At 39.0% G+C, this 21673-nt stretch overlaps 2 protein-coding genes across 2 annotated transcripts; one reads left to right on the top strand and one right to left on the bottom strand.

Moving 5' to 3' along the window:
* The first annotated feature begins 2563 nt into the window (after positions 1–2563).
* On the top strand, positions 2564–6849 carry zbtb33 (zinc finger and BTB domain containing 33). Its single transcript, XM_053323829.1, has 2 exons — positions 2564–2872; positions 4595–6849. Exon 2 carries the CDS (start codon positions 4597–4599, stop codon positions 6454–6456), a length of 1860 nt encoding a protein of 619 aa, XP_053179804.1. The 5' UTR covers positions 2564–2872; positions 4595–4596; the 3' UTR covers positions 6457–6849.
* A 2459-nt stretch (positions 6850–9308) lies between these two features.
* Positions 9309–21162, bottom strand: tmem255a (transmembrane protein 255A). The gene is made up of 10 exons (XM_053323842.1): positions 20733–21162; positions 18661–18803; positions 18045–18107; positions 14538–14627; positions 12851–12916; positions 12600–12688; positions 12356–12427; positions 11803–11965; positions 11542–11688; positions 9309–10651 (listed from the first exon to the last, which is right to left on the bottom strand). The coding sequence occupies exons 1-10, from the start codon at positions 20788–20790 to the stop codon at positions 10508–10510; spliced, it is 1035 nt and encodes a 344-aa protein (XP_053179817.1). The 5' UTR covers positions 20791–21162; the 3' UTR covers positions 9309–10507.
* Between the last annotated feature and the right edge of the window lie 511 nt (positions 21163–21673).

Here is a 21673-nt window from a genome sequence, read left to right as displayed (position 1 = left end):
ATTCCACTTGGGGTTTGGAAATCTGTCTAATCAATTAACTGATAAAATAATCAATTGTTAGTTGCCGCCCCTCATTTACGGTTGATGTCAACCGATTTTTGAATCGGCAGCAGCAGATTTCTTTTTTCTCAATTTCTTTTCTTCTTTTTTTTTAAATCGGTGCTGTCTAATTGTGAATTCTTCCTCATTGGTCAGTGTGATGCTCCCTCATCCATGCAGACACAGGTTCTTGAAGGATTTGGCAAAGATCAGGGCCCAGGAGTGAGCGCGCATTGATGCCAAGAAGATGAAGATCCTGGAGAGGAGACAGAGAAGAGGAGACGAGGGAGCAGCTGAGCACAGCAGACCTGAACTATACTGACCTCACTGTTGTACCACAAAATGCTTCTGTGGCTGAATATAATGTTGAGCAGCTCTTCAGACGTGGACACACAACATAAACTCAACTGTACAGAACAAAGAAGACCTGAATATAGGTACCATGGCTTTTAAATGCTACTGGTCCTGCTCTCACCGATAGATCTATTTAATTTATCTTGACTCATCAGTTTCCAGTAAATAAGAAAGCACAGTGTGTGGTTTGTTACAGCGCTGAAAACATCTGTTTTGCAAGAAACCAAACTATTTGTCCGAAATAAATGGTGCGTGACATCAGGATGACTTGAGTGTATCTAATTAAGTATTTCTGGTCTGTTATTATACATGATTATTAATGATTAGATGATCAAAGTGCTAAATGTGAGATCAGCTCCTTTTCTTATACTAACATGTGGGTCCAGCACTGTTTATCAAAACTTAAAGGCCTATATTTGTGTTTTAGTAAATATTAAGCACACATATGCTTTTTTAACCTCCTGAGCTATAGATCATGTTACTTTTCATTTTGTGCAGTTTTAGATATTTTCATCATGTGTTTTTTCATTGGTAGAATTTCATCTGATAAACATGAAGACTGTATTGAAAACATTTGTAGGAAACAAAATAAGTTATTGACAGATATAAATGTGATTCCTGGACTTCAGCAGAGGTTCTGGTCTCCATAAAGTCCTTATGGTTACTGAACATAATGATGTTTCTGTGAAATCAGAGCCATTGATTTACAGGCTGCAGTAATACTGATCTTACAGCTCTGACAAAGATGAACTGATCAATTCTTTGGTGTTAGAATAGGAAAATATTTTCAGATCAGATTTGATGGTACAACAATTTGATGAATGAGAACCACTGTCTCTATACATCTTGTAAGGCTGTCAACTGTAATCCAGCTTTATTTCATGCAGACATGAACGCAGTCGTCTTCATATCAATTCAACACATGCTCACAACAAGTGTCCGACACTGAAACCACACAGAAAAGGAGCGAAATGTGGCTTGTTACAAAAATGTCATTTATCTGAGGAAGTCTTTTCTATTTCTGTTACTCTACTGTGCAGTATAGTATACTACCTATGCTTTGTGAACCAAAAAACATTCTTGTCAAATTGTTGACATATCTGGCTATGTTCTCTGAAGTGAGATGGGATACCAAATATCCCACTAAACTTTAGTATAAATAGTCTAGATCCATGATAGGAGATTATTTACTTTTTGAGTAATCTAGTGTCTAAGTCCCTTGCAGACAAAAAAAGAGAGAAAAAGGAGTTGTGTTGTCTAACTTTGATGTAGAATAAAAATACAATTTTGGACAGAGTAGTAATCCTAACTCTCAGACTACTTGCTCAAATACTATCAACTGCTCTTTGAGTAATCCATTGTCATAAATAACCCCTATTGTCTAACTTTGATGTGGAATATCAATATTCATGAAAAGGGTGTGTTTTGATGTCTGAACATTAACTGACTCAAAAAGTGCACAGTAAAAGCAGTTGATAGTAGTCTGAAAAGTACTAAGTCCAGCAGTAGTGTTATCAACTGCTTATGGTAGAAATTATTTTTTATCCCACATCAAATTTATACAAATAGGGTGATTGTTTATGTCTGTAAAGGGACTTTGACACTGGATTACTCAAAAAATACACAGTAAAAATAGTCAATGATATTTGTGCATGTAGTTTAAGAAGTAGGCCTACTAAGTCCACCATTGTAAATTTCATGAATTACTTACGGACAGTAAGCTGTTGATAGTATTTGTTCAAATAGTCTTACAAATAATAAAGCCAGCAGAATAATTTACAGCTGGACTTACTGAACCCTATGACTACTACTGATCACTTATATAAATAATTATTCCAAAATTATTGTTCGGAGTACTAAATTAATAATAACATTAGAGGTAAAGAACCTTACCGTAACAACACGAAAAAACGCGCATCAAAAGCTCTCTTGCCAATTGGATGGCGCCACTGGCCTAATTTATTTTCCATCCGCATTGCGCGAAGACCCGCCTCCTTATGCCTCTGATTGGCTATTAGAATACGTAGCCAATAAAGAACATCAGGACTAGCCAATCAGAGACAGAAGTGGGGCGGGTGCTCTCAGAATGCGGGTGGGGAAAAAATAACGTGTAGTAGTAGCAATTTTTGTGTTTTTTTTTTTTATTGAGGACGGCCTCTTTGAACCGGAAGTTATCCAGACGCCAAGAAGTAAACAATTTTGAACTGAAATAACATCCAGAGAATATTTTATCGCTGTATTTGGGCGAGAATACAGCCACGCTGTTACCTAGAGTAATGTCATTAGATGTAAACTCGTTGTAGTTTGACGGCTGTCATCTTTTCACACGACGGCGACTCCTTGTGGCAGCTCCGTCAATGAGGCGGGCGTCTGCTGGCAGGAGGCTGTCTGTTGTTAGCTATTGTCTGCAGCCACATACTCGCCCATAGTCGCTGGTAGCGGGTTTGCTTTGTCTTGGCAGAAAACATCAAGGTTGCAGGTAAGCAGGGTTTCATTTTACGAGCAGCTGTTTGAAGAAAGCGAGTTTGTTTTCAGTGTAGCAGCAAAGCTAAGGAGCTGCTCCACAGTAGGCCGCAGTGTCCGCCTGAGCCCGGCTTAAAGACGGAAGAAACACGGCTGAGCTGGCGGTATCTTTGTTAGCTAGCATCAGTAATAGTGATGTATTTGCAAAAGCAGCGTTAAAGCTTTGTTACTTGAAGGCATTTCTCCATTAGTGCATTGGCACGCAGGTCTAAAATGAAAGTGTGTTGCTGCAACTTTAACTTTATTTGTGTCTCTTGCAAACACTGAATTTCCACATTCATGCTCACTCTGTTCCCTTGTGTATCCAAGACATTTTAGACACCTTTTTTGCTTTTAAAGGTTCACTTCCTTATTCTGAAAATGACAATAATTGGGCATACACTCCGTTTATTATGTGCAATGAGCTCAAACTAATCACACAGTCCTGCAACTAATCCTTACCTGCATGAACGTTATCATTTTTGTGTTTTGAGTTAAAGGATACATATACAATTATTCAAGTATGTCTTATAACAACAGTCACATGATCATCTGAACACAGAAAGTGGTTTTCTTCACTGTAATCGTTTCTCCTGCTTATTATGACTGTTAAAAGATCAACTTTACATGTGCTCTCAATGTAAGACATGTGGCCTTAAGTCTAATATGTGTCCACACAGTCATTTAAAAGTGTATCTGAAGCTTATATGAGGCTTCAGCCCTCTGAGTTAGTCATATCAAGTGTATATCTGCATCAAATTCCCTCTTTGTGTTTCCCTGTTGAGCTGTGGTGGAAGTATAATAACTAAAAGAGGAACTTAAACACTAAAAAAGAATAACATTGAAAGATATCTACTTGATTTGACTGAAGCTTCAGATAAACTTGTAAATACGTGTATGCACAGGACTGTGGATTTTGGACTCCATCGCTTACATTTTAAGTGCCATATGAAGAGATCCTCTAATGCTCAGTAGGAACAGGAGGAATGATTACATTTCAATGTTTCTTTGGGCACCTGGCTGTTATTGAAAATCTGTGAACTTTTCCTTTGATCATCAATTTGGAGGCTACAGTTTATAGTGTGTTGAATTGTCCTGTGTCAGTCTGCCCCATTTTTATCAACTAGAACCGACTTAGAAACAAGAGTTAAACCAATACATTGTCCAGGCCGGTGTTAGCTTATTGCACCTGTATTGGCATCATTGTGTATTTAAGATAATTACAAATAAATTGCAGTGCAGAAATGCCAAATATATGTTTCATTAATCATGTGTTTGTTGAGCTACATTAGAAATATCTTTCAGTGTATCACAATTCAATTCAGCAGTTCCACAAACTACAATGATCATGAACTTTAACTTTACATCTGCATTACTTTTTAGCTAAATGTACATAATACACTTGAGTTATTGTAACATAATTGTTATTACAGTAATAAACCAAGTCAGAAGTGTTGGATGCTTAACTTCCTTTAACAGTTTCTTGATTGCCCACATATTTTTCCCTGCAGGGTTGTTGATGATGATTAACTGTTAAACTGGAAAAGCAGGATGTGGCCAAAAGTGAATTTGAGCCCCATCTACATCCCAACTACATGCATTGTTGAAGCAGCTATTTGTATTCTCCATTTGATTAACTGTACTTTTCTTGTGCATTCAGAAGTTTGATTATTGCTTCTTTTCTGATTTCTCTCTGCAGACATGCCAAGTCTAAAGCTGATATCTGCAACCGACACGCAATATTCAGCGACTGTGCTGAAGTCAATGAACGAGCAGCGAAATCATGGATTATTTTGTGACGTCACCATTATCATACAGGACAAGAAATTCAGAGCTCACAAAACCATCTTGTCGGCGTCAAGTACATATTTCCACCAGCTCTTCAGCGTCGCCGGACAAGTGATCGAGTTAAACTTCATCAGAGCAGAAATCTTTGAAGAGATCCTTAATTACATTTACAGCTCCAAGATCGTCCGTGTCCGATCCGACATGCTCGAGGAGCTGATAAATGCTGGACAGATACTGGGAGTGAAGTTTATTGCAAACTTGGGGTCACCGTTATCACAAGTTAAAGGTCTGCCTGGTTTGTCGAAGGAGCCAGAAAACAAAAGTGACACATCCACAGAGATGATGCCGATCATCACAGAGTCCTTTTCAATATCTGCAGAGGAATTCAATCAGACAAGCAGACCTGTAGGTAATGACGACGACTCGGACAGCGACGTTATGTTCGTCTCTCAGACAGATGTCAAATCCAGAGCAGCCAATCCGAAAGATGACTCTGTTGAGGTCATTGATTTGGAGGGCCCCGATTCAGAAAATGCAGCAGCAAAGAAAAGTGAAGAATCAAATGATACTGTATCAAAACAGAAAGTCAAAGCCCCCGCCCCTGTGAAAACAAATGTTGCAAATCCTCCGAGCATCACTTCTCTGAACACTAGTATGCCAGAGAGCAGCCCTCTGCACAGCCCAGACAGCTGCTCTAATAACTCGTCTTCCCCCGCCAGAGTTTGCTCAGGAAGTGCTCCCACAACACCAGCCAGGTCACACAGCTTCACCCTCGAACCATCGAGTGCCTCTCAGTCGTCTGAAAGCAGTGATATCATGGGAGTCCACAAAAAGCAAGTTTCTACTTCAACTCAGCAAGGAGATTTTAAAATAAGGCTGTTGGATGTATCGAACGTAGAAACTCAAACCAACGCTTCTAGAGCAAAAAAGACAGTTACGCTTAACACAGCTACAGAGATTGATTCCATTTCATCAGGTTGTAAAGTTTATGCCAATATTGGGGAAAATACTTACGACATTGTCCCAGTGAAGGAAGATCCAGGAGAGGGGGGATCTAAAGCCAATAAAGGGAAGAGATCGTTAATGGCAACACCTTTGAAACCGTTTGATAAAACACCCGTGTTACCGAAGTCCGGCCCAAACAAGAAAAAGTCCAAAACTGAGCTTGAGGATCACTATGAGCTGATCATGGATGGAAAGACTTTCTACGTGTGCATCGTCTGTAAGCGCCCCTACGTGTGTCTGACGAGTCTCCGCCGTCACTTCAACACTCACTCATGGGAAAAGAAATACCCGTGCCGCTACTGTAACAAGGTCTTTGCTCTGGCAGAATACAGAACTAAACATGAAATTCACCACACGGGCGAAAGGAGATACCAGTGCTTGATGTGCAATGAAACGTTCATGAACTATCAGTTACTGTCCACCCACTGCAAGCAAGTCCACAACCAGGATCCCAGCGGGAGGAAAGAGAAAGACGATACAGACAACAACTTATACCGCCTGCTGCCGTGTAAAACCGTGCAGATGAAGCCGTATTCATGGGCCACTGACGGGCAGGGGGTGCCTGTCATCTCTGAGGACGGCAGCGTGCACCACATAACTGCCGGCGAGGAAGTCCACTCTTCCACCCAGAGCAGGATGTTGAACTGGGACGACATCTTTGTTGAACCCGAGGCTCACATCCCATCTGAAGGCCGAGTCCAACCTGCTGCAAACACTCCGACACAGGGGGTGACAGAGTTTGACTTTGTAATACCAGAGACCTACTGAGCGACACTTGCTAATCCATTACTTGTGCCTTTTAGGTGCCCCTTCATTTTCCTCTTCAATTCCACGTCAACAATATTGTTCCTCTGTAATGCTCGATGGTGTCAACTGAAGATACAATCACATTTAGCCTCTCCGTTCACTGAAGTTTCTCTTCACTCAACTCTGGAAAAGCTTTCTGATGTGAGAATTGAATAAATATTTATAGGCTTGAGTGTTGTGAGAGCAATATGAAACAGACCAAGATTAAAGACTAAACAGTGCATCAGTGTCTCTGTTGACAGACGCAACACTGAAACAGAAAACGCATGCTTGAATTTTTTCAGCATGGATGGAGCAAATATTCAGTGTAATGTGAATGCACCTTTATCCATTTTATCCAGCTTCAACAATAGCTGATGAAATGATTTTCTGTATCATTGGGTGATGATAATGACTTTAGTAACAAACAGAAGTGGTTCACACGCAATAAAATAATATTTAAATAATTTTTAAATCATGCAAGAATTGAAAATGTCCAAAAAGAATAAAATAGAATGTTAATTAAACAGCTCCAATAAAGTGAATCATTTGTTTTAATTTCACAGACGAGGAAGCTTAATTTGCTTTAAAGCCTTAAAACATTTTCTCAGCTTAAAGATCAGAAGCACAAAACAAATGATTGAAATGAGACGTTGGAAAGTGTTTAATCATTCTCATGTCAGCAGCAACTCTTTTAATTCCAAGTATGAACAATCAGTGAACGACATGAGTTCCATTTCATACAAATGGAAATGAGGTTACCATACTCATTAGAAAGTGAACCTTATTTTTATCTTTGGTGTGGGTACAGTGAGGTTTTAGGATTTGTACAAAATACTGTATTTACACAATTAAATAAAACAAGGTCTTATAACGGCTAATGCATCAATTATAAATCTGCTTTTAAGGATCAAATGGATATTTCAGCTGGTGGACGAGTTTCTGGACTGTAATCATTCCTGCTTCCCATTTTAAACTTATTTCTCTTGTTTGTTCTAGAGAGTCACAATTATGATCTGAAATATACTTTTGCATCATGTGATTGTTAGCGGTCCCACATCAGGGTCTTGTGGCAGGGAAGATGTTCAATGTTTATTTAATATTAAGTCATTAAGTTGTCCATTAAACATGTTTTATTTTCATCCTCCTGTACATTATTTTTCTTTTGATTACCATGTTACTTCTTAAATGTTATTTCAATGCCAAAATCTGCGTGCTCTGTACCGTAGGCTAGAGATGTTGCTGACAAATACGATGATAGGATTGAATCAGTCAATACAGATAGCACTTAGAGTTGGATCATGCAGAATACTATTTTAAAATATAATTACACTTTTTTTTTTTTTTTTTTTTTTTTAATCCGGCTTCATCGTGTCAGAATGTAGAGGTCAGTACGAGTAAACAAGTAGTGCTAACATGGAAATCTGTTCCACTTCATGTCATTCAGTAACTGCAGGATTTTAAATAAACAGATTAACTTTGGTGTGTGATGTACAGAATATATTTGTGTTAAATACCTTCTTTTTTTACTTTCACATGTATATATTAGGTTAATATTGCTAGACTAAATGAAATAGTTATTAAAAATGCTTTTCTGTTGGCGGTTTACAAAATGTCCCTTTCTTGTTAATTAGAAATGAGGGTTGCTAAATAAATTATTCTTTTACTATTTTAACTACAAGTATATAAACATGTCATTCACTTTGTTGTGTTGTCTCCACGTATTTTTGCATATTCTCTTTATGCCAGCTGGTCCCAGTGTGTGAAATGTACTGTAGAGAGTGAAAGTCTCAACAAATGATTCAACCTCCTGTCTGTACACCAGAACATTATGAAGAATTCAATTGTTGAAGTCATTTTTGAAGCTAAAACATGATCTGGTTTCACTTTCTTGAATGTGAAAATTTGCTATTTTCTTTGTCTCCTGTGATAGTCATTTAAATAGGAATTTTGGACTGTTGTTTGCAGAAAACAAGGATTTATAAGATGTAGCTTTTGAAAATGATGGCAGACATTTTTCACTTTTTTTTAGACAAATTAATTGAGTTAACAAATGGCAGTTTAATTGATTGAACTGCTTGAATTTCAATAAAAAACTGGAAAAATTGGGGTGTTCTAAAACTTTTGACCGGTAGTGTATATTCAATTATGTCTGCATAATATTGAGAGAAATAGTTAAACTTTCCATTTCCCACAGTAAAAAATGAATTTCTAAAGCATATTAGTTTAAAGGACAGGTTCATAATTTTTCAAGTGTGTTGTAGAAGAGTCAGGAGCTCAAATGAATATTGATAAAAGGTTCTTGCTGTAATTGTTCCTCCTGTTTATACTGACCATTATAAGATCTCTTCATAATGTATATGACACCATATGTAGAGTTACATGTGAAGCATGAGAATGAAATAATGATGAGTTTCTATGCCTGGTGGATCTCTCTAACATTTTAGAGAGCCATTACTTTATTAATAGCATTTTAACCTAAACAAAAAAATGTGTAAAATTGTGACAAAGGTAAGGGTAGCTTTAACATAAAAACCATGACTATATATTTACTCAAAACAAGGTTTGTGGATTTCAGGGCTTAAAGTTCTCAGGTACCATGACTTATTTCAAGCATAGAGCAGTTTTAAATCCAGATACTGGTTATATTTAATTTAATACATTACACATTTATTACTGAACAGCTCTTTTTCTTTATGAACAGAAGGAATGATTACAGTGAGGAAAAACTTGTTTCAGTTTTCATTTGGGCACCTGACTGTTGTTTCAATAGTGAATACAATTTTCCTCTGAGATAGATTAGTTAAAAAAGACAGACACTTTGTCAATTACACAAAACAAATTTTAATGGCAAGACAAAAAAGGAACTGACACTGATCAGCCCCGTAGAATGTGTTTAAATTATAAAATGCAGCGATTGAAGCTCACAGGACAGTTTCATGACTACGTCTACACTCGTGCCACAGTTTCTTTTTTCTCCTCCAAGTCTCCGATTTTTTTCATGATCTCCCATCGTCAGTGAGCCCAGCCCTGACTTCACACTCTGCCTACTCTTTACAAAGAGACATATGTGATTTTATTACTAATTACAAAGAGAGACGTACAGTATATGCGCACCTGCTTTGCAGCATTTAGTGAAAATACATTAAATAAGGAGTGTAATTTTATCCTTCTTTAACAACTACTGTAGGTAGAATATTTCATTTCTTCTTGAATGCTGTTCTGCGAAGTTCACCACACACTGGCTCGAGATAGTCTAACATGAACTGAACAGCTGATAAATACCATCATCTGTTTTGAAATACCTTATGCTTAACTGTGCTAAAGGAGCATCTGTATATCATACTGCTGTACATACATTATGGGCATGTAATACCTCCATTACAGCTAACTTTGCCTTTGACAATGTACAGTGACACTAGTAACAACTGTCGGTCTTACAACTTTACAGTTTTAAATTATCTAGCTATTTGTCGACTCAGGCAAAGACACCAAAGTTTCTATCTAACTCAACATTCATCTCATAGAGGGGTCATAGCTGTGCTCATCAGCTCAGATCCTCACAAAGCAAACAGTGAGGTTGTGATCATTTGTACCATTTGATGTAGGAAGCATTTACAATGTGTACTAAAGAGAGGTGAACAAAAAGCAGCTGGAGGAGAGTTTCTGACGTTGTATAGAATAAATCCAGGTGACAGATCACTGCAGCGCTGGAAGTCCTTTTGCATTAAGGCAGATAGATGTGTAAACAGGTTGTCTCTCTCTGGATGTATGTGCACACACACACACACAGTGCAGGCAGGAGTGTGAGTGTTGCCCAAGGAGACAGATACTTGCTCCCTTTTAGTGGGGCTGAACTCAAAGTTAGCATGCTCTGTGGCCTTCCTCCTCCTCCTCCTCCTCCTCCTCCTTACCTCCGTTTTCACGACACAGTTCTGGACGATTGTGAGGAGACGTTGTGCATTCACAAGGCTCATTAAGCGTCTAACAACACCAGATACAGTTTCAGGTGTCTTCCACGCTCAAAACCTTCTTAGGGGCTGTACGGTGGGGGCTTCTCGTCAGGATGGTTGTGAGGAGGGGAGTACCGTGGAGGGACCATCGTGGGCCACAGGTGACTGGCTCCAGACTGGGAGTCGTCTGACAGGCCCGAGGAGTCGGGGAACAAAAAGGAACCCTGCTAAAGAGACAACATTTATTAAAATGACGTTTAATGGTTTTGAGTCAGAATTTACTGCTTGACTGTTGGCTCCTGGTATTAACAGTTCAAAGGCCAAATCTAGTGATATCCTAAACTTTTCCTACTGTTAAAAATTAAAAAAATAATGAATTGACTCAACTAACAGATATTGTCTGTGTGCCAAAAGTCTAATATATCTCATTCCTCTGTTGTCCAAAAACTATTAATCAGTGAGCCACCGAGTTGCACTGGCTGACAGTTTCCTTCATTATCATGAACATGGGCGCTGTAATTTAATAGTTATTAGTTTTTAGGAAAGTATGTCACCCGGCGTTTAAGATACAGACAGGCTGGAGAAGTTTTAAAATACTGAGAGACAGTCTTAGGTCTTATGGGATTTGTTGATTAAAAAAAACAAACATGACATATTGACAGCTTTCACATTTAAAGTAATTATTAGAGTTAGAAACATCCACAGGAATGCTACCCATCTGATACACGTGTATACTATGTGTATTAATAAATACCATGTTGTCCAGTTACTCACTGACAAAGTTTAAGTAGCTTTAAAAAACTAAATTAAACTCTTCATCTAAAGAACTAGAAGTCAGAAAAATGTTTTTTTTAGATGCAGAAAACTATTTTATTATTATTATACTGTAGTTAAGTGCTGGTCCTGGGGGAATGTTGGGTCTCTTTAAATTAAAAGGTACGGTTTAGACCTGCTGTATATGAAAAGCACCTTGAGATAACTTTTATTATGATTTGTCACTATAAGAATAAAATTGAACTGAAATTAATTTAAAAAAAATGAAAAATACACTCATCCAAACTCAGATCATATGCTTCTCATACAGCCCTGCAGTCTCAGTGGCTTCTTTTGGTACCTGCACGTCGTAGGCAGTGTAAGGCGGCAGGCAGGGGGCGGTGTTGTAATACGAGTTGAGGGAAGTAGTGGGTGGAGGAGGCTCTGAGGGGACTGGCGCTGTGATGGCCTCTGGTTCAGATGTGCTCTCTGAGGCTGTAGATGGTGTCTGACAAACACATGAAGAGTATTAGTGATCCTGTGAGTGCAAACACAACCACCAAAACTTAAAAAAAACACAGTTCACATGTGACGGTGACTGAGTCTCATTGGCTTGACGAACCATGTCTTTGAAGCCTCCCAGCACTGCTGCAGTGATGATACCCAGGAAAAGAGCCACAATGTTGAGGATGGTGGCAGACCATAACAGGTGGTAGAGATGCACCACATCGTCGCAGCTCTTGACTTCTGTGTATTCGTGGTAACCTCCAATCACCTCAACTCGGCTAGCCCAGTGGGCGGGACAGAGAGGAAAACAGCCTAGTCAAGCCACAACAGCATTTTTGTAGTTTTTAACGACACACTGACATTACTCATAACAGGTTCATAACATCTGTATTCAGGACACATGAAACAGGTTTTGGTTTATAGAGAAAAATGAGCATATGGCTGTAAAGGCTCAGCTGGTTTCTGTTCAAATCTGAGTGATGAAACCAGTGAGTAAAGCTGCTAAAGAGCTGAGAAACAAATGAGGACACCAAGAGGACATGCAGAGGAAATGGCATCTATAACACGTTTCTATGGTGGGTTTTATTAAAGACACTGCAGAATTAGTTAAGTCATCAAAGAGAAAAATCATTAATGGGTCAGTATGGCTCTAGAAGAAAGGGACCTACTTCCAAATCATGGATGATTTCCTAAACTTTTTCAAAACATCTTTATTCTGAAGTCCCATAAGAGGATGTTCTCTGAAACAAAGGTTGAAAGAAAAGAAACATTCTTCTTCTGCAATGCAAAGAAACGTCTCACAAAAAATGGCACAAGGGTACACATCAAAAATCCAACCAATCGAAGCAACAGTGCAAAGCAACACAGCCACAGAGTTTTTGTGTTTGCTGCTCGATCACGCAGCATACTCACTTCCCACAGTTGTACAGGTCGCAGCAGTAACACGTGTTGTTTTTCACTCGCAGGTTGCAGGATGTGCGCGACGATGACTGGCAGGATACCTGAAGTTCAAAAATGATTTTATATCCCTTCACTTGTTAACACTATTCACTTTCAATTTTTTTCATTCATGTTTTTCTACAGATGAGACTTTAAATACAGAGATCAGGTTGGATGAATTCATCACGTTTCATGTGAGAAGAGAGTGAAAGTGTGTTTCTTACATCGCTGTCAGATGCAGTCTTGCTGGAGTGATGCACACACCGTCCGGCATGCAGAGGCCTGAGGTCCTGCAGCACAAAAATGATGAAATAATGATTTTTTTTTGTATTTCACTGCACAATTCTTCATTGTTCTTCACTATACTTCAGTGTAAAATACAACAAATCAGAAGGAAAAAAAAGAGATACGAACTCAAACTTGGCTAAAATGATCATCAAACAAAACTCATTACTCAAAAATGGGTGGTAAGTTTTATGGGTTATATAATAATATATATTACTGATTTTAAATGCTTTTTTGGACAATTTTATGCTTTTAGTCAGTAGAAGAAATATTGCAGGGAATGTGGGAGACAGAGGCCCGCTGCTTGACTCAAACCAAGAACTTTTCACTTGATGGTCTGAACAGTATCTAAATATCTAGACAAGAAGATTAATGTGAAATTAGTTTGATTAATCAAACTGTCTTAACATACACAAGTTACAAAACCCCACTAATAAGGAATATCATCGCTTTATTATCATATATGTGTGTTGTGTAAGAGTATGTATTTAAGTCCAAGTTTTCAGTTCAGTCCTAGTTGGATCCTCTATCATCACATCTGTTCTCTTCAGCTCTGCATTTTGGATTGGATGTGTCAGGAATAAACTTTTTTCTGCCGCCCTGCTTTCTATTATGGTCTTTAGCATTTGGGTCCACCTGCTCCTCTTTCCACCTGCTCCTCTTTCCATGACAAATTCAATTCAAACAATTCGAAGCAGAACTCTGTAAATCACAGGGTGCTCCAAACAAAACCCCTGTGATGGTCAGACACTTAACCTCTGAACAGGGAGCACTTGATACTGATACAGGATATCAGTCTGATACCGGCTCAAACAGCTGGATCAGATATCAGTGACAATGGGCCAATCTGGTGTCGGATATCATACTGATGTGTTCATTTGTTACATTTTGTTTTACAAAGTTAGGAAAGCAACATTTACGTCAGCCTTACACATAGAAGAATGATCTCAGTCTCTTCCACACAGTGAGGCATGAAGTTTACTAATCAAACACTGCTATCAGATCAGTAATCTGTATTAGCTGATAACCAAAAATTGGTTCATCCCTCGACTTGATGCAGTCACTGCAATATTGCAAATCATAAAATTTAGTCAGTAGTATGACTCATAATTGATTCTACTATAGACTCAATAGTGAAGCTTTAAATTTGATGTATGCTCAATGTCAAGTGAACAAAACTCTGAAAATATATTTTTAGAAATTAGATTCTTAAAAATGTTCAAGAAACAAAAGCTTCACATCATCTCTGCATAATTGATTTACCTTCTGCTGTCTAATTAAGAACATGACTGTTTCAAAGGAGAATTTCCATTTTCCATTTTACTGACATCAGTGGTGAATGAAAACCCACTAATGGCACTGATCTCCCTTTTCCCCAGCCATAACTTATTTTAGCATAATTGTTTTAAGAGTGCATTATGTACTTTACGTCATGGAGAATCCTCATCTACCACAAAACAGGGTGTGGCAGTTGCTAATGCCATATGTGAGCAATACCCATGCAGGAGCACTATATGTCTAATGCAATTAGAGCTTATTAAGCTTTTAATGGTGATGGCATTGAATAATAAGTTTATTACATATCTGAACATAAGTGTTCATTTACCTAGCTGTGGTTATACTTACAATGTGCCTTGCAGCAAAAACTCCATCTACAATAGCACAGCAGAAGGCAGCGACCACTCCAAAACTGATGAAGACAATGGATGCCACTAACTGGAAAAGAAAACAGAGGAGTATCATCTTCATCAGCTCTATCACTCTGTAATAGGTGAGCAATAAAATAAGATGGAATAATAATAGCAAAGTGGATAGCACAAATAGAAAGAGCATCAATTACAGAATAAAGAACAATAAATAATGAAGTAAACAAGCAATAATAACAACTGGATATGAGTGTGTGTAGTGTGATATGGATAGTTCACAGATTTTAAAGGGGAAAATAGATTGCAAGAAATAGTATGACATGAGTTGTGCAAAGTAGTGAACATTAAAAGTGCAGTTTTTATGGAAGACTTCAAACTTAATATAACCTATTTAGTTTTTTATTGCTTCCTCTCACCACCTAAGGACATCAGCATTGCATTTACGGTTTACTTGTGCAACACTACTGTGCATCAGAATAAACATGGGCTTCTCTCTGTGTGTGAATACATCTGAATGAGAAATGGGTGGAGGCGGTTGTGCGCTGCATAGAGAGAGCTGTGGTCATCACCTCACTCCAGTGGTGTTAGTGGCTGGCACAGTGCTCAACTCTTCATAGGAACTGTAACCCTTAATGCCCCCCTTCCCCCAACTCATTCACCCTACTCTCCTCCTTTCACTCCTCAATGAAAGACAGACAGCATGTATTCAATTTCACCCCACCCCGTCTGCAGCCACCCCAGCTCACAGGAGGGAGGCAGAGCAACTGACATAACAGATTCAACAACAGTTAACGGGTGTTTAGACCCGTTACTGTATGCCAAGATTACTAAAACCAGCTCTGAATACTAAAATGTCATCCTGGAGGTTAAAACTATTGAAAATCCAGTTTGTCATGCTGAATGTTAGTTGGACTGGCCATTTTTAAACACCCGATGAAGCGTGAATGTTATTATTTTTGCAGATATTTCATAAATAAAACAAATTACTGGACAAATTGGATTTTTGGCCTGAGAGTGGGGTTACAAGAAGTCATTAATGTGACAGATTTTTATGGAAATGTATCTGATAATTGTTTCACTAAAAATCAGTCAGTCCAGGAATAAGTCATAAACGAGTAGGGTTCATCCTCTGGGAACTGCGAGTGTTTCACAGCAATACATCAAATGGTTACTGAGATCATTTAGTCTGGATCAAAGTGATGCACCGACCCACACTGACCAACACTGTGTGGCTAAAAGGTTTGTGTGGCGTTGAACTCTTTTCATTGCATAGTCTGACTTATGAAAACAGTTACTGTATCCTTGGTGCTCAATGTGGGCAGACAGATTTTTTTTGTGTTCCTGATGTTGCGGGGGATAGATTTTGTATTTCAATGCCACATATACAGCAACAAAAATTCTGGATTCTACATTTTTTCCATGATGCAACCAATATTATATTTTCATCTGTCACCCTTCCCGGTTGGTAAATCCTCATATCATTCAAACCCAATGCTCCCAGTTTGTAAATAAGGCTCTATGTTATACATTTTGAAGTCTCCAAGCCCAACCTGAAAAAACTGTTTTCACAAGCTGTACAGCAGTCACCATCACAAATAAACTGACCTTTTTGTGTAAAAATTGGTGGAGTTACCCTTTAAATTGTTTCAATGTAAAATCTTATCTCTTTTTGACTTTGTGGCTTTTGTTTCTGATTTGTTTTGCACACCTATTGATTGTTGTTGTGTCTTGTACTGTATGCCTGTATGTGCTGGACTTGATGTGATGCTGGACACTTAAATAATAAAACCAAATCAGTCAATTAATAATGAATAACATCTACACCTGCAAGTATCTGCAGTCTATCTTCCATAATGTACTCTTGATCATATTCATCATTGTTTTGAGTGCCTGATGCTCTCCTCTCAGTTCACTGTCATCGCCTTCACGGATGCACACCTATATTCTCACATTTATATCTTTATAAATATTTTTCTTTCTTTTTTCTTCTCTTTCAGCTCCTTGCTTGGACTTTATTTTTTGACTGACTCTTCCACTTCGCTCATATTTAGCTGTTCATATAACAACTACTCCAACTGCTCTCCTCTCACTCCACAGCTCACGCATCAGGTAAGACATTAAGAAAGGTTAGGATTGTTGCATGTTTAAGAGATAGGTGCGCGTGAGAGAATTCTTGTGATTTGGTGGGGAAGATGAAATATAGGATGCATTTTTTTGTTAGGGTTTAAGTGCATTAATTTCTTTCAGGACCTGGAATTTGACTGATAACCCTTCTAGTCCTTTCATTTCAACTGATTCGTCAACTTCTTTCTGTGCTTAAACATCTTTCATTTGAACTGTTCTGTCAGCTTCTTTCAGTATTTGTATTATGATTTCCACTTCAGCTACAACTGTTTCAGTATTTCAACTATTTAAAAATGCTTCTATATACATATAGAGGTCATGACCCCCTGTTGGCTGCAGTATTGGTCATAAATCTTGCCCCCAACATTTTAGAAGATGGGACATGAGCCAGATTAAATATCACATAAAATAAATTTTCCCCAAAGATGGTTTCTGTCATTTCAGGTCATTCTCCTCACACTGATATCTATCCAAGTGCTGATTTTTCTGATAAGTTGGTTCTTAATGAGTTGTTTGATGATATAAAAAGAGGGCTGTTGCATCATAATTGACAGCTGTGACAGCAGCTCTCAAACCTCAATCAGGCTGCCCGACTCTACTGTGCAGACTGACTCAAAAACAGAATGGCAGAAACAAGATATTTTGGCATCACTTTTACATAGTGTCAGGAAGCGGACACGCATCATCTATCTTTATATAGTCAGTGGTTTCAGCTACAAAATGTCTGAAAGGAGTTTGCATACTTCATTTTTCTGGTAAATCATATTTTCGAATATGGAAAATGATTCTATGGCATATAACATGTACTTACCATGTGCACTGTGACTTCTCCGAACCATAAAAAATATCAACACATCATCATGTAGTAATATTTTATGGAAATACACAAATCAGAGGCAGTGTGCTGTCAATGAACATACACACACACACACACACACACACACACACACACACACACACGCTGACTCTGCTGCGTTGAAGGAAACTGTGTCATGGGGTAAACTCATTCTTCATTTCAGCCGTGACAGACCCAGCCCAGCACCTCCCACCTGCTCCTCTCATCTGCTGTTTCCTTCCCCTCATTCCAGTATGGGACATCTGTCCTCCTCCTCTTACACCCTATTTCTATTTCTGGCTGCGTCTCCCTTGAAGCCCAGGATACTTGCTCTGATGAACCTGCTCGGGCCAAGTGAGACTCGCAGCCCGGGGTGGGGTCCGCTGGGTCTATTGTCACATTGACAACATACTCAAGCTGCAGCCTGTTGTAAGTTAATTGGGACTCATATGCAGCTTAATGATAGTTTTCTGTGACTGTAGAGACAAAGAGACACCAAACACTCTAAGATAATATAAATCCTCTTACCATCTGCCTCTTGTTGTCTATCAAATGAGAACCGATGATACCCAGGAAAGAGCCAAGACCCAGCTGAGAGGAGAGAAAATAGTTGTCATGGCTTATCTAATTGCTACTAGAAAGCTCTGATTTCATGTCATGCTCTAGGGAGGCATTTCAGCTTGTTTACAACAACAACTATTCACTATTCCAGATAAGCAAAATACATTGTGGATTTATTTACTGTCATTTAAAGATTTGTGAGATTCTCTTTTCTATTCATTCTTTGTGATTCATAAATCCTGAGAGCTCAATGATCGGTTTGGTTTGAGGGTAAAGTTGGAAAAAACACATATTCAGAGATGTAGCCGAGATACAATTGGCAGATGTAACCGAGATACAGTTGGCAGCCTTCCAGCCGGCTCTCAAGTACTGCAAAGAAAAACAAATTTATGGACCAAGATACCTCACTCAGCCTCTAATGTCAGTGATGCTGAATAATGAATGTGGGGAAAATTTGCCACTCAGAGACCTTCAGTAATTAGGCTCATCACAGTTGAGGAGTGGAAGGAGCTCACTGAAATCACCCTCTAGAGTTCACGTATTATGAAAACGGACAGTGAACAGTGTGTGAATGTGCGCTCACAATGAGTCCTGGATAATAGCCGCCCACTGTGATGTTCTGCGTCCTGGTAGTTGCTGCCAGGCCGAAGATGAGGATGAGCACAGATACAATGAGCAGCATCACTGTCACGATTATGGATTTCCTCTTCCTCCTCTTAAAGGAACCTGCGAAAAAAAACAAACACTCACTGTCAATACTGTTGGCGTGAGCAACAATGTGATATAAAATTAGAATATGCAGTTGTAGGGTTGGGCACCACTGTGATGCATACCGCAAAAACCACAGTGTCCACAGCTCAACATCAACCCCTTGGTTAGATTTTCATTCCCACATTTCCAATCTGTCTCTTCACTATGTTGATGAGGTGACTAAGAATAAGGCATCAAAAGTGTGTGCGGCTTTAGACACAACAAAAGTGCTGATCATTGTACTGTATGTGTCTCTCTGATGGGAAATATGCACAGAAAACATGTATTTGCATGTTGTGAAACTCTCAGCACAGTTACAAAGAGGCTCACTTTTTATAAGCCACACTCTGGAGAGGATGAATTATGACTTTGACTTAAAAAAAATGACAGAAATACAATCTGTAATTTATTATTTAGGATTTAGTTTATTGTTAGCAAAGTAAAGTAACCACACCAATACTGGAAGCGGTTTTGCTGGCTGTAAATCATTCCTCCTGTTCATACTGGCCATTAAAAGATTCATCCTTAATGAGCTTTCAGTTTAAGTGATGGGGTACAAAATCTATAGTCCTCATTTGGGCTAAATGTATTAAAAAAGTTCATCTGAAGCTTAAATGTCAGTTATAAATCAGTTTAGTGCAAATTTCCCTCTTTTTGTTACTATTCGTCCACTGCCACTCAATAGACGAACAGTGCAGAGAAACACAAAGAGGGAATTTTGTACTAAAAAGACTTTAACCTTTGTATATATCAACTTGATTTGACTCATTTGGAATAATGAAACCTCATATTAGCTTCAACGTCAATACATTTTTTAACAAAATAAGGCTTGTGGTTTTTGTCTCTAACCCCTTGTAATAAATTGATTGTCAATTGACAGGTGACAATTTAAAGTAAAAACCAACATGAAGTGTCTTAGTATGGCGTTTGGTCACCACATACCACCAGAACAGCTTCAGTGGCATTGAGTCTACAGTCTCTGAACTCTACTGGATGAACATCATTCTTCAAAAATATATTCCCTCATTTAGTGTTTTGATGATGGTGGTGGAGAACAAAATCTCCCATAGGTGTTCAATTAGGTTGATTTCTGGTGACTGTGAAGGCCATAGCATATATCCACATTATTTCCACACTCATCAAACCATTCCGTGTCCCCTTATGCCCTGCGGATGGGGGCATTGTCATCCCATCAGGATAGTCACAACTTTGTATTGACTTGCAGTGACTCTTCACTTTAAGGGGACAAGTGGACCCAAACCATGCCAACAAAATCCTCCCCACAGCATAACAGAGCCACCGGATCCCCTCACTGTAGGGGTCAAGCATTCAGTCTTGTAGGCTACAATTTTTCTTTAATTTGACACTACTCTGTTGCTCAATGATGCATTTTCGGTCAATGCAGTAATTGATTAAACTAATAATAGCGCCGTCACTCGCCTATAATCAATCCCTGTTCAGTGACCACTTTTTCTCCGCCTGTCAAACATTTGTGCCCTGCAAGCACACTCTGGGACTGGGAACCTCTCTCTTTCTCTCTCCAAAAGTAGCAGAAGGCAGCAACCTGAAGGGGCTGCCATGAGCCATTTTATGTATTAAATTTTCATGGTGGCAGCAGAGCATCCTGCACAAATCTGAGACAAACACCCAGGCACCTGCAGTGACGCGCTGCGGCCTGGACGAGAAATAAAAAGCTGGTCCGGTGATGCAACGAGTGTTTGTCTGTTTTTATAAGACTGGCTCAACGGTAACAGACACAAAGAGCAGCTGTGAAAAAACGACTACAATATCAACCTCACTGTGCATGAGTCTGTTTCTTTAATAAAAAAAATTAAAAATCCCCGCAGTGCATTAAAACGAGCACATACATTGATAAAAGCAGCTGTTGACCTTGCACACACCTACCAATGCTTGTTTCTGAGAGACTCAGTCCGCTGGATTGAAGGCTCTGAGCTGGAGGCATACTGCCTGGAGGATGTTTAACCGGGTCTGCAGGACGATCCTCTTGGAAATATTAAAAAAAAAAAAACAACACTAATCACGACTCACTGTTAAAGGCTTTATATCTGTGAGCCAACATGAATTATCGATGTGTTTCTTTGCTTGTAGTGTGGCTCTCTCTGACAGTCCTTTCTCTCTCCGTCCCGGCTCCGTCTGAGGCCGGCTCAGTCTCATTTACATCCCCGCGGCTGTGGATCCGTCTGTCGGTCTCTGTCCTCGCGGTGTGTCGGTGTCAGACGGTGGGTCGCTGCTGCTGGCTGTGTGTGCGCATGTCACACACACACACACACTGAGAAAACACTCCACACAGTACAGTCGTTACTTGTTACTCATATTAATGCATATAAACGCTACTTACATAACGATACACATGAGAGATATTCATTTAAAATAAAGTAGGGGATAACCGGGACGAAAAGTTTTTTCTCCAGGTCCTTAAAAGCAACACAGGGTTTTGAAGCTAATTTGATGTAGTGGCCAAACCTGTCATTACAGTGTCACGTGACGCCATTATACCCAAAAATACTTTTTCTCAGACTTGCATTGTGAAAGAGATGTCTGTAAATCAGCAGATGGTTTTTGAGCATCTCAAATCTGGACAAAATTATTCCAAAATTATTCGTTTTACTATCAGAATTTGATCCATTCAATCCGATCACATTTTTAAAGTGTAGAAGACATTGAATTGTTTTACCCCCATTCAAGTTAGCTGAGGTTAGTAGAGTTAGTGAGCATGCTCCATAGGCGCATTGGGCCTATAGAGCTTGTCCAGTAGCCTATGTTTTATGGAAGTGGCTTTTTTTGGCTTCACCTCTCAAGCCCCCAGGAAGAGTACCAGGCTTCGA

The sequence above is a fragment of the Scomber japonicus genome, chromosome 8, assembly GCF_027409825.1.
Source record: "Scomber japonicus isolate fScoJap1 chromosome 8, fScoJap1.pri, whole genome shotgun sequence".
Classification (NCBI taxonomy): domain Eukaryota; kingdom Metazoa; phylum Chordata; class Actinopteri; order Scombriformes; family Scombridae; genus Scomber; species Scomber japonicus.
Note: the sequence above shows the minus strand (reverse complement) of the source record. Positions and strands in the feature narration are given on the sequence as shown.